This window comes from Musa acuminata, chromosome BXJ3-7, assembly GCF_036884655.1.
Source record: "Musa acuminata AAA Group cultivar baxijiao chromosome BXJ3-7, Cavendish_Baxijiao_AAA, whole genome shotgun sequence".
Taxonomy (NCBI): domain Eukaryota; kingdom Viridiplantae; phylum Streptophyta; class Magnoliopsida; order Zingiberales; family Musaceae; genus Musa; species Musa acuminata.
This window is the reverse complement of record NC_088355.1, coordinates 2,119,596-2,133,869: the sequence shown is the minus strand read 5'-3', so window position 1 is coordinate 2,133,869 and position 14,274 is coordinate 2,119,596. Positions and strand designations below refer to the sequence as shown.

Below are 14,274 nucleotides of genomic sequence, written 5' to 3'. Positions count from 1 at the left end.
GAACGGGCGGCAGATATAAACTCCATTCCCGATTTCACATCGATGGAATCCGATCTCGTGAACCCAACTGGCTGGAACACGAGATGTGACCGAGTCCAATCCAGTTCGTATATGGATCACACATAAACCAGGGTCGAACCAGATAAGATCAAAATTATTTGTTATTTTTCTCTCATTTCTTATATAAATTGGTATTTCTAATCCCAAAACGCCATCGAATAAGATGGCAATTCATCATGGGGATAGAATTTTGGATTCATATGATATGGGCGAATTTATATATTTCTATTATCATTTTTTATTTTTATATAAAATAAATAGTGAAAACAGGATTTGATCCGAAAGCGTTACAATGATGTGATAAAATATTTACTAGCTAAAATATATAATATCTTAAAAAATATATCGGATAAAATATCGAACCCTCAATATTTGATGATAGGGTTTGATATGTAACCACTAGGTCAATATTTAATATGTAAAAATAAATTAGATAAGTATTATAAAATTAATATTTTAAGTGTAACAAATCTATGAATAAGGTTTCAAATCCTCAATGTTTAGTAACGAGTCTTACACATTATCATTTAAGGTGTAAAAATATATCATATGAAATTTTAAACCCTTAACATTTAGTAGATGTTTTAGGTATAAAAAGATGTTGGATTAAATTTCAAACCTTCGATCTTCAATAAGTATATGTGGTACATAATTATTATATTAATATCTTAAGTATAAAAAATATATCAAATAAAAAATTAAATTATTAATTTTTAATAAATGAGATTAATGTTTTGAACTTTCAACATTTTATAAGTGAATATTGTCCTTTTTTTTTCTTTTTTTTACTAAATTCATTTTTTAATATTATCAAAACATAAACATATATTAATAATTTATATAATGATGAGACCCTAATTTTAAAGATTTATTTCCTTTACCCAAAGTATAAGATTCCTCTCTTGAATTTTCTCACATCCTCTCTTTATCTAATACTAAAATACAACAAATGTTCATACCATAATCAAATCTTAATTTTCAAGATTATGTATATATATATATATATAATATGGAGTCACTTAAAACTCAATTATGGTGTATTAATCACTAACCCAAAAAAAAAGACTCGGTTTCTTCGATGGGACCCATCGGACCCACAATATCTCTCGAATCAGCACACATGTAGCTGAGACGTGTACGGTCCAAGATATTTGCATCTTGGATGCCCGTTAACCCGGATTTCATCGTAATCCTAATTGCGAGGAGAGAGCACGTCAGACACGTTGGAACAATACAGAGGATAGGTGTTGCAATTACACGAATTCGTCACCCGTTTCATACCCGGTTGTTATTAGAAGCTAGACGGGCTCCAGCGTTGTTAAAAGACAGGGACAGGACTGGGTAACGGTTAACGGGTAGGAGAAGAATATTGCTCCTGCAAGTATGGCCAAGCGATGGCGGAGGCGTGGGGCCGGCTTCGGGAAGGTAACCAGTTTGGTTTACAAGTCGACGTATACCACAATGCATACTCCTCCAACATCCTCTGGCTTGTGATTGGACGCATCGGCAGGCCCTTAAGCGGGTCCCAAAAATGGACTCACTCGGCCGCGAGTCACGGACTACTTGCGTCACTTGATCGACACGGAGACGATAGCACTTTCAAGTGCTCGTTTGATCGGCGCAACAGAACCAAATAGAAACGTCTGTTGTTTGTGTGGAGAGGTGACACTCCACACATCGACGAGGGAGACTTGGAGGTCTTCCCCTTCTCTCCGCGTCGCCTCTTCCCCGTTTCGCTCTTCCGTCTCCTTCCTTCACCGTCGGATGGAATCTACCGGAGCCACCTTCTTCTTTGTTCGATCGGCCTTTCCTCCCACCGCCGTCACCGCCGTCAAGGACGCGCGGCTTCTCTTGGCGTCTGGCGGGCGGTGGCGGAGGCCCTCGGTGTTGCCGGTTGTGGCGGCGGCACTGGATAAAGGCCCCGGGGCGTCGGGAAACGGCGGTAAGAAGACCGGCGGCGGAGGTGTGCCCAACTCCAACTACGTCGTGCCGCTCGACCTGACGCCCTCCTTCATTCGCCCCCTCAAGGAGATCCTCCGCGACCTCAACAAGCGAGTACCTGACAACATCATCAACGCCGCTGACAACTCCGTCCCTTGGTATCTCCCATCTCTTTCTTCTTACCGTTCATCGAACTCTCCACTGCGTTTGTACCGGTTGATTTCTCCTTCTCGATCAGGATTTAGCCTAGATTCCGGACCTATTTGATCTCGATTGCCTATTAGTTGACTTTGACTTCGAGCCGGTGCCTAAATTTACGGTCATCCATGGCGAAGCCCCTCCTCTACCATAGCTGGCTCTTTGGTGCTACTGCAGACCAAGCAACGTATGTTTGGTCATCCATGGCTTTTCTTTTGTTAGCTGAGTTCGATAAAGCCTGATTCGATGGCCTTCGTCTTCCTACTTTAAAATTCCTAAATCAAGAGCTTAGTCAGGCCGTGCGTCACTGGAATTGTTGGGTAATAATGCATGGAGAAAAGATTTTTTCCCTTTCAATCATTATCCCTTTAACAACTGCTTTATTCTTTCTACCTCATTTCTGCTTCTTTCTTGCTTATTCTCTTATTTACTCTTCCGCGAAAATTCAATTTCCTTTCTCCTGATGTTTTTCCAATAATATATATTTTAACATCATAAAATTCTACTTTTTTTTTAATATTGTCACAACATCTGAATGATAGCTTGTCATATCAAACGTTTGTAAAGCTGATCATGTCAAGATCAGAAATTAAAAAAATTATCCCCTCTTCCAGTTTCCAAAATCCCAGACCTACATCATCAGGTGCCTCATTTAAATTGCGAAGATGGAGGGTAATGTTGTTTCTTGCCTCTTAAAATTTTAACTATCTGCTAGATGATAAGCAGCAAGGTCTATCATCAATTTTAAAAAAATTATCCATGCTTGCTTAGAGAGTCCATTTTAACCCTTTGATTATTGATAAGATAAACTATTTATATCTTTATATTTTATAAAAATAAAGCAAAAATAAGATTAGTAGAATTGCACATACAAAATCGATAATGATTCTAACTCTGTGCTTCCATCAAAATGATTTCTGTGGGAGGATGGCATTTATAAAGAAATGATCAAACAAGATCAATTACTTCATGGAACCTGATATGCAGTGAAAAATATATAGAAAAATGTAAAAAATATTTAGGAAAAACCTTCCCCATTAGGTTCACCAACTCAAAGGCGCTGATACAATGAATGAGGTGAAAGAGAGACATAATAGATCAATTGCCTTCCTCATGTATCTGAGAATCATCCAGCAGGCAGAACAAATTGTAAATTTAGCATAAATAACATTTTCATCCATCATATGAAGTTCAAAATATGGACAACTTTAGGCAAAATATAACCACATCCTTCAAACACAGTGGATAGTAGCATCCCACCCCAATTAGAATTTTGGAATGTAGCATTTTCAGTTGGCAAGACTGTTTTAATATATATTCACACACAAATATATATATATATATATATATATATATATATATATATATATATATATTTATAATTCAATTGATTAACTACTGTGGAATTACTTAGTCTAGGGACACAGGCTTTTAGCCTTAACTAGTTTATGACATTGCATTATGTAAATTGGTTAGTAAGATTTTTTAGTATTCAACAAATTTATTGAGAGTATAAAACTTAACATAATGGATAACTAGATGCCAACTAACATGATAAGAGATAAATAAGAAAGATTGATCCAGTGTACAAGTCTGAAGTCTCCTACCAATGGGAGGTCCAGGGAGGGTCAGGGAGTGGGCCAGGGAGTGGGCCAACCCCAACCTAGGTGCTGTAATAACAGGCTTCACAAAAGGGCTTATTAGTGTCCAAGCTTCATGTGGCCCAAGTTTCCCATGGGTGGTGTGGCCTATATTAGGCCTATATGAACAGTTGTGTTAGATAAAGACAATGACCATAGGTGGACAATTTGAGCTTTTGTTTTTGATATATTGATCATCAAGACTTTTACAGTGAGCTACTGTCTAGTTGGTTGAGTATTCTTTGGTCCATAAGACCAAGATTCATTGAGTGGTTGGTGTTATTCAACTATGTATTCTTTACAGCTTAAAATTTGGGCTTTTTGAAGGATCAAAAACTGTCTTTTGAGCATTAAATTTTAGGTTTCCTCAAGGTATATTCTCTCTTAGCTTCAAATAACTGAGCAATTGTTTTTAAATATTCTCCGAAGTCCATTGTGCTTCTGAAGTAATTTTTCTATATGGGAGAAAACATTGGACGTGAGGGTCTTGCACTTCTATCTAGAATGAAGTACTCACTTTAGATCAGTGCCGGTGAACTAGAAGATGACCAAACTAGTGGAACTAGATTCTTCATGATGTGCCTGACTGGTGGACATAGGTGGCCAGACCATCATAAGGATTTACTTCAGGTTCCTTCTTATGCTTGAGTTTTATATCTCATTATCTACATGCTTGTCTATAGAATTTTGTTCTGATAAATTTGTGACAAATATTTTTCACATAAAATCTTATTTTTAGCTTGGAAGATCTGTCTGTTAATAGGCTTGTGTGTTAATTGATGAGGTGGATGTAAGCGGCTGTTGGCATAAGAATTTCATATTCAGATTACTTCTCTCTCTCTCTCTCTCTCTCTCTTGCTCTTTCTCTGTACTTTATTATCGCATTAGCTCATATTTGTTATACTTGTGAATAGATTTGTGTGATAATTGATTTGCTTGATTGAAGTCTTGTTTTGAAAATTTTCATTTGGAACATTCATTTGGAAAATACATCTATGTTAGACAACCTTATTCAAACCTCTACCTGTATGAGGCTAAATATTTGCATCATATTGAACTAGAGACTTACTGTAAACTTGAATAGATTTTACTATAGTTATTTTTTGTATGATTCTTCCACTCCTTTTTCTCGCTTTACTGTGTATGATTTCAGTGAATGTGGTTTGTGTTTGTCTAATTTGAAATCATATTATTTTGGTTAATAAAAATTCAGTTGGTATCAGTCATAAACTTGAGTTAATGAGGCAAATATTAAACTAAAGACTTTAGACTGAGTAGGATTAAGATCAAACATATGAAATGTAATTTTAACATTTTTAAGATAAAATCCAAGGCTGTGGTTAAAAAGAATGGATAAGATTTTGTAAGTAGAAGTTTTAGGCATTTTGGATCATTTAGAGAAATTGATGAAGATATTGTTTAGTTAAAGGAGGTGGCTAATTGGAGGGGACTTCACAAATTTTTTGTGATAGTTGTATGTCCTTAAGATTAAAAGGAAAAATTTATAAAATAATTATAAGGTCAACCATGCTTTTCGTGGTGGAGTACTAGTTAGTTAAGAACAACATTTATAAAAAGTTAGTTTAATCGAGATAATAATGTTGAAGTAGATGTGCTGAGTTATTAGAGAAGATGAAATAAACATGTTTCATCACGAACAAATAAGTATAGCTAAAATAGAGAATAAAATGAAAAGAAACACATTATGTGATAAATATATGTTCAAACTTCAAAGAATAGATGTTGTAGTTAGTCTGATTCAAGGTGAGTTGATTAAGATTAGTGGTGCAAGGAGAGGAAGTAAGCCAAGGAAAACTTTACTAGAAAGAATAGAAGAAGGTCCTATTACTCTTAATTTTTATTAATGAGATTTGGCTGGAGAAGATCTAAGTAGATGACCATGAAATTTTGGAACATTATGTATGGCCTGTTAATGTTGTGTACTTAGGACAGTTGAAGTCATCTTGTTATCTTTCTTTCCATCTTCTCTTTAAGGTAAATCAAATTTCTTACTGTCAAAGCCTTTTATCCTCATGTTCTGCTTTTTATTACTATTTTTCAATAACGATCTCTGCTTATTTTGTTGAACATACTTAGGGCATTCAAACATAGCTCAAGATGGCTCTAGAACTGTATGCTTATGAGCGCAGTCTGAACATCTGCAAAATTCATAAAGTTCCTGCTATGTAGTAGCTCAATATGCTCACAAAATTATTAATTTGTGGCATAGAATTTAGAACTGCTGTTCAGTGTGTGTCCATTGATATACATTTGGAGTAAGTTAAAAGAAAGAACCATAATAATCGAGATAAAGAAGTATACCTTTTTAAAATGGTAATGAGGAGTATACGTCACATGACCCCATTACCCAACTTTGTTCTCAATAAAGAATAAATTAAATTAAGGCACATGCAACATTCATTCATTTAAATCTTACCTTTTCGTCTTTTGTTTGTTTGATTTTGCCTACTTTCACAGTTGACCCATTTTCTGTCTATGATTGCTTCTTGGTTTAACTTGTAACTGGATCAAGTATGCTTAATGGGATAACACTGTATGGTTGTTTTTGTAGGTATCATGCTAATAGAATGCTGAGCTTCTATGCCCCAGGTGAATCTCTCTTCCTTTGTCGATACATCCCTTTTCACTTTGTCCTATGCCATGTGCAAAATTGGAGTATTTTAAGTTGCATATCTTCTATGATTGAGTTTGTATCATGTGTTTTTCCACAGCCAATGTAGTATAACATAATTTACATTGTTAATTTCTCTTCAGTATTATTGCAACATGCCTAATTTAGAGTACAATATTGAAATTCACTCTGATGCCTTCTTTGATTGTTGACTCTTGGGAGCATTTTCTAATGAACTACAACAATAAGATGGTCTGGTTGAAATTTGAGCAATAAAATGAACTTGGTTACCTATATTTTTTATTCATGATTAAAGTGATTGCAAAGTTTTGTTAATGTTTCTGTCAATCAAATTTCTCCATCTGTTTGCTGATTTATAATTGGTATATAGTGTTCCATATGAGTTATTAGGTAGCTTAGGACGGAAATCCCATTGCAGATAGTATTTTCTTTTGATTATTTCTACAGTATTATTTACTCTTGTCTGGTAATTGGTGCTGAAGGATACCACGAAAATTTTATTTACCAATCAACCAACTGGAAAATCTGTTACTGGGGCATTGAGATAAAAGCCTAGTTTTCTTGGCAGTTCTCGTGTGTATACTCTCATAAATATCTGTTCTTGAATTTAGGCGGTCATAATTATCATCGACTTTAATGCAGCCAAGCATCATATATAATCTGATTTTTTTCTCTTAATTTCTTGCTGCTTTTGCATCACAAGGCTGGTGTGGAGAAGTACGTGCTATTGAGTTTTCAGACAATCATGTGACTGTGGTGTATCGTGTTACCGTACGAGGATTAGATGGGGAGGTACTTACCTATACAACACCTTTCATTTCATGCTTTTACCCCTCTTCTTGTCTAGTCTGATTATATGATGGAATGCTTGAATTTAAGATGTCTACCTCTTTGTATCCGTTCTCATAGAATTGTGTCATGTATCCATACTAAACCTGTCTGGAAACTGCTATTTCATATTATTTCCAGATTGTTCACCATTTAATTGATTGTTTGGAAGAGAATATCTTGGTCACAATGCTAAAGTTGAAATATTTGATCCATACCTCTACTTACATTTTTCTGTTGCTTCTTAACTCCTTGTGTCCCTCTTAGCCAACAAAAATCGAGGATCGAAAACAGAAGAGGTGAAAATGCCTGACCTGATATGTGCTAATAACATTAAATAATAAAGGTCAATTGCAGAAAAAGCCCAATTTTCTGTAGTTTCATGATTGCAAATTATTTTCCTTTTTGTTTTTTTTGAAATGCATCCTTTTTTCGTTAATAAATAGTGCTATTTATGTCCAAATGTAAATGATTAATGACCCAGCATATGATGTTTTGGATACGTAGTATCACGAAGAAAAAAGCGATGTAAATTACTAAATTTATCCTTCAATATCATGGGTATGATGCACTATGTTTTCATAACATCGTATGCTGGTTCATACCACTTGGAGAAAAAAAAGGCCTGTTTAAACAAAAAAAAAGCATGAATATGTAACAGACCATCTTATGGCATGAAGATGGCAAACCTGAAATCTTGGAGGTTTTAAGCAATTACCCATAAGATAGATGTTCGCCACATGCATATATTTTCATTCAAACTCCTAGATTGCTTGAGCAATTTGGGTTAGCATGATAGGTTGGGACCTTCCAATCAGACTCAAAAGGTCCTTACACCTTAGAGCATCTACCGGTTATTAATGGATTATTGATGGTAGCAAGACCCATTCTTTAGGTGCCTAAAATGGAGAGAGTAAATGGCAAAATCCATTAGCACAAATTATTTCTTAGTTTTATAAGATCTTTATTTTTCTGTGTCTAAGAACTTATGTCTTCTAAATGCTTCATGTATCATCACACATTTATTCTTTTTTAAGTTCATATACGAAATAATATTGAATGAATCTAAAAAATTTATTATAATTCATAATGCAGACAGATTCTCCCCATATTAGTTTGACTGGTATCATAACTGCTGGAACTCATTCCCAAACAAGTTAAATTGCTGAAACCTAAAACTACCTCAATCACTGAAACTGTCAACTCTCTCAAACCCACAGCTTGCTTTGGAATAGGACTATAGTACAAAGCACCAATAGAAGTGAGATAGTGGCGTATCTGGTAACCTAGGTCATGACCATGATCTGATAACCTAGGACATGGACATGATGTAATTTTTCTACATGTCAGAAAAAAGGTCATTAAATGTGTTTCTTACTCATGTGAAGTACATAAGTAAAAGGTAACTTGTGCATGGTTGATAATACTAAAAAGACAATTGTAAAAGGAATTTTCTAGATGTTGAGAAATTTGGATGTTCAAGGGAATACATGTGAAATTGCTGAAAAATCCTGAACAAGATACAGCCTTAACTCTTTTAAGGGCCTTAAATCTTTCCTTCTATAAGTGGGAAATTCCTTATCATTAGCTTAGCCTATTTTATATTAGCATATTATATTGACTATTAAATGCTTGATAGATCTCTTGAGATAACATATGTAACTGTCTAGCATAAAGAAAGTCCTATATATAAGATGAATTGCAACCAATACATTAATAATTTTTTAAAGAATTTATGACAGAGCCCTGTGCTTTGGCATCTTCTATCTTGGATGACTAGCTTAGCACCTGTGCAATGCACAGTGCCGGCAAAAATTAGAATAAGTGTAAACAGTGAGTGTGTTGGGGGTAATTGCAAATTGATATAAACATGTGCATGAAAAGCTATGTTATTTATGTTTCCAGACATCTACAAACTGTGGTGTAAATGTTGCCGAATTGCATGTGTTAAATAATGGACCTGTTAACAAAGAGATTTAATAGGTTTTGCCATGCTTGAGTCAACTAGGACTAACTTTTATTGGGGCCCGATTATCTAGGGAAAGCAAGCCATTTTACAAGGATTAGATAACTGAGCAAATTATGTATAGGAAATAAATTACAACTTAAAATGTGATTTTATTTTGGCTTGCAATTTGAAATTCATCGTCATTATCATAAATATGCCATTTACACTGATGTCCTTCTTTAGGGGTAAGTCTTCTTTTAGAAATGTGTTAGTTGCTTAAGGAGTTAATGATGTCACTTTGATGCTGTGGGCAAGATGACTCTTTGAGTTCAATAGTTGAATGAGTTGAAAGTTACACATACGATGTTTGGACTTGGGAAGTGGTTTGTTCTGTTAAAGTTGAAATGTTTATGGAGTTCATCTGCATATTCTATTTAAAAAACTGGATAAGAGTTAATTAGCCTGTTAGGAATGACAAATGTTTGGGTCAATTCTTTGTCATGTTTGTAGATACATATATAGCAGTTCATAGAAACTTCTTGATAATGACAACAACTAGATCTATACAGATCAAGTAACAATATTTGTTTTTTTTCCTGGTTATCAATTCAAGGAATTTCTTTCATTCAAATAGCCTAAGCCTAACATGTTTAATACTAGTTGGCAATGATATAGGAAAAGGAGCAGTCGACTATGTGAGGCTCTAGCTAATACAGGATCTCAAAAGGATGAGTTTGTTCTCATCCTTAACCCAGCACGTGCAGATGCTATTTCTGCCTGTGAATCTTTGACATTCAAGTCATGATAAGTCAACTTAATATTTTCCATGGCTCACCCTAGAAATAGAGTTATGTGAATGTTTTTGCACATCGAAATGATTGGTAGTGAATGCATGAAAACATAGTTTGATCAATCTAATGCATTAAAATAGAGTGAAACTTCACTTTCATAGTTGTAAGATTCTGGGGGGAGTGCATATGCGAATGCAACCAGCATCCCAGAAAAGTTTGAGGGGGATATGTGAACTAACTTTTTTGTACATTGCCTCACAAACCCTGTGATCATTCTTTGTTTAGTTTGATGTGAATTATTAAGATGTTGATTGTATGATTTGTTTGAATATGTTTAGAGGCTTGGATAGGCTGAAGATTGTCTTCCTTTTTGTGATAGCAGTGTTCTTTGAATTAAGGTGGTAAATATCCAAATTTATATGATCTAAGGTTACTGGTAATTTAGTACTATGTTGTGTTGGGGCCTATTTATGAAGCACGGACGTATGTCGGACACGGATTTGTTGTTGACATGGCTGGACACGTGTCTGACGTATATCCAACGAAATCCTTTTTTATTTTTTATTTTTAATTAAGTCGGATACGAGATTATGTGTCAGACTCTTCCTCACCGCAAGCAGAGCGAAGGCATCGTGAAACCTGGATTTTTCATTGCGAGCGGGAGGCGTCCGAGATCCTTCTTCCTAATCAACACTCAATCGAACCCTTCTTCCTCACTGTGTTGCCGAGCCCTTCGCCCCGAGCCCCCCTCCCTCTCTTCCGTCGTGTGTTGTTGTCGCATTGTTGGACCCTCTGCCCCGAGCTTCCCTTTGCTGCGACCACATTGTCATCGTGTCGTTGGACCCTTCGCCTCGAGTCCACCTTTGCCGTGATGGCATTGCCGTTGGCATTGTTGGACCCTTTGCCACAAGTCCCTCTCTGCCTTGACCTCACTGTCGTCGCGCTACCGAACCCTCTGCTGCGACCATGCTATTATTGTGTTGTCGAATCCCCTTTTGTCGTGACTGCACTATTGCCGCGCGCTCTCGGGCCCACAGCGACTTCGTCGGCGTCCGCGAAGCTTCTTCCTTAGTGGTGTCCGACGCCCGATGAAGGTAAATTAATTTTGTTTAGAATTTTTACAAAAAAAACACTTATTTTGATTATTAACATATTTTAATTTTTAATTTTTTAATTTGGATTTTTTGCTGCAGATTAAATTGTTAACATATTATTAGCTTTTTTTTAATTTTTTAATCTTGATTTTTTACTGCTGATTATATTGTTAACAATTTTTTGACTGATTTTATTTTTATTTTTTAATCTGGGTTTTTTACTGTTGATTAAATTGTTAACAAATTATTAACATATTTTAGAATATTATTGTTATGTTTCAGATTTTGCATTGTCTTGAAAATTAAAGAGTGCCATTGTATTGTTAAAGGTTTTGCATTGTTTCCGATTTTACATGGTTATTTTTGGCTAATACATTAGTTGGGTCATGAATCTTTAGATTTAGATGGATATTTAGTTTTATTTGTTTTTAATTATTTAAACTTGCATGATGATATTTATTTATTCACATTACTGGATCTATAAAAATTTAAATATATAAATACTATAAAATTTATATTAATCAATATATATATATATATATATATATACACACACACACACGTGTCCTTGCCGTTCCGTATCCTAATTTTTTCCGTGTTTGTGCTTCTTGGGGGCCTATGAGGAAGAGTTGTTGCAATTTCAAAAAGTGCATTATTAAAGTGGTTTCAGCACTTTCAGGTCAAGTCTCAGTAGTTTCAGCAACCAAACTGGGTTCATGCTTCTAATGAAAAACTTCCATGTCTGGTATTCTAGTGTTAAATTGTGATAGGGTTGGGATTGGTCTCATTGGTTTTGGCAGTTCTGTTGATTTCAAGTGATTCACGTCTGCGGTTTTGGCTCAAAATAATGCAGTGGACTGAAACATACCCTGGCAGTTGAGTGTTGAGACTAGGATTGTCCTACAATGACAACTTATAACAGGGTTATATGCAGCATGTCCAACAATCTGGTTTCCAGGTGCTAATTCAAAATGCAACTTTAGAAAACACAGATATTTATTAGCAAATTTTTATGATAAACCAGCTCTTGAGTGCTCTATAAAGTTTCTTTCCAATAGTTATATTCAAGGTATACAGTTTCGAATAATACTGTTCGGTACGGGCGGTACGTACCGATCCGATAGAAAACCGGTACATGGACCGTTCGCTACCAGTCGGTATTTTTTATTTAATATATATATAAACGCAACGTCGCCTCGCCTGAGGATGAGAGAGGTGACGTCACATATTTTAAAAATTATATATATATATATATATATATATATATATATATATATATATATATATATATATATATATATATACCGAACGATATATTGTTTAGTATAAAGTACCGTACCATACCGAGAGAAGGTCGAAACTCTGGTATGGTACGATATTTCAATCCTTGGTTATATTAGACTTGGATCATCCATCAGGTGCTTCAAGGGTTATTAAGTTTCACGAATATGTAGGTTGACCCTTGGAACTTAACTCGAAGCCTTTTTGCAAATTATTGTTGCTCCAACTCATGGTTATATTATAGGCTACATTTAGTTGAGGAACATTTCTGGATAAGCATAGAATTGGCATCTATCTCATCCAATAATCTGATATAGTTGGGTTTGTCTGTGTTTGGTGTAATATAGTCATTGCTGCTTTAATTTGCAAAATACTGTTGCCCTGGGTCTCATGCAATATTCCGATTCAGATAGGGTTGTCTGCGTTCTGCCTAATTAATTCATGCTGCCTTTTTCTGGTTATGGTGGTGTGATATTCTTTGTGTTACTCCCATTCAACAAAAATGTGTTAAACAAGGAATAGCAAAATAATCACTGAAAAGATTAACTAATGACATTTTCAATTTTTCCCAGATCAAATTTAGCCTTAAGAGTAATAACCGTGTCAGAACCATATGAGAACATGCATCTGGTTTCAGGAAATTCTCAGTTCTGTCACTCTTTCTATTCAAGATATTTTAAGGCCATTTACATTTGGTTTCGCTTTTTCCATCTGCTCTTCTATCATAGATTTGGAACACCTAACGGTTGGCACATTTGGCTGCACAGTGGAACATGCTGAAATTTCAAATGAATGATCTTTTCTGCAAATTTGAATTTGAGTTGTTATATCATGGACCTTCCAATGACCTTCATAAAAAATTTCCAAAGACATTTGTCTAACAAATAGATGAAACACTACAATTGCATGGAGTTTGACTTTGACCTAACAAGATTTAAGACAGATATTAGAAGAAATCTGGATATATTCATTTTAGATATAAATAATCTGCCGAAAGCTTCACCAAGAAAAGAATTGCTAATCGAAACAAGTTGTCAGGTTCCCTAAATGTTGTGTGCTTATGCTTGTACAATTGCAGATACACAGGGAGTCTACAGCAACAGTGTCCTTGAACGATGGCCGGTTTGAAGATCCACTTGCAGCAGCCGAAGAACTAGCATTTTGCAAAGCCTGTGCTCGATTTGGTTTCGGCTTGCATCTTTACCATGAGGAGACACCCAAAAATATATGATAGATAGGATTTATGCAACTCTTGTTTTGGGATAAACAGTATGCAATCTGGTAGTCGCTCGTAGGAGTTGAGCCACCTTCATGATGTTGTATGGCTTTAGAAATTTCTTTCACTGAAATAGGAAAAACCATATGTTATCAGATGTAAATATCAAACTTGGGTGGTTTGCAAATTTTGATTTGGTGGTTCATTAAGTTCTCTTGCTACCTTTGTCTAGATGTTGTCAATTCTCATGTTTCAAGGTGTTTAGTGCAACTTATAAGAACATTTAAATTTATTAGACAATTTGGAGATGCATTTTGTCAAATAAGTTATTTAGTATTAATCATGTTTACTGTCTTCTTTAGTGATTGTGCTCATAATGCTTGATGTTAGTATATACATTTACACACACAAAAAAAAATCTAAATTTTGCACCATTTGGAAATGCTTACTGTGCCAATCATTACCAAATTATTCATGAGAAAAGAAATTTTTATTTGTTTATTATGGACCATTTGTCATCCATTAATTTTAGTTTCTTCATGTTAGAACTTTAAAGTAAATAAAAAACAAATTGAAAGAATAGATCATAAAACATCAATGAAATATATTAATCTCAACAATTTA

At 35.0% G+C, this 14,274-nt stretch overlaps 1 protein-coding gene across 1 annotated transcript; it reads left to right on the top strand.

Annotated features, from left to right (window-relative positions):
* Positions 1–1,634: 1,634 nt before the first annotated feature.
* On the top strand, positions 1,635–13,958 carry LOC103990825 (DNA repair RAD52-like protein 2, chloroplastic). Its single transcript, XM_009410094.3, has 4 exons — positions 1,635–2,159; positions 6,412–6,449; positions 7,196–7,284; positions 13,513–13,958. The coding sequence occupies exons 1-4, from the start codon at positions 1,825–1,827 to the stop codon at positions 13,663–13,665; spliced, it is 615 nt and encodes a 204-aa protein (XP_009408369.2). The 5' UTR covers positions 1,635–1,824; the 3' UTR covers positions 13,666–13,958.
* Positions 13,959–14,274: the final 316 nt, after the last annotated feature.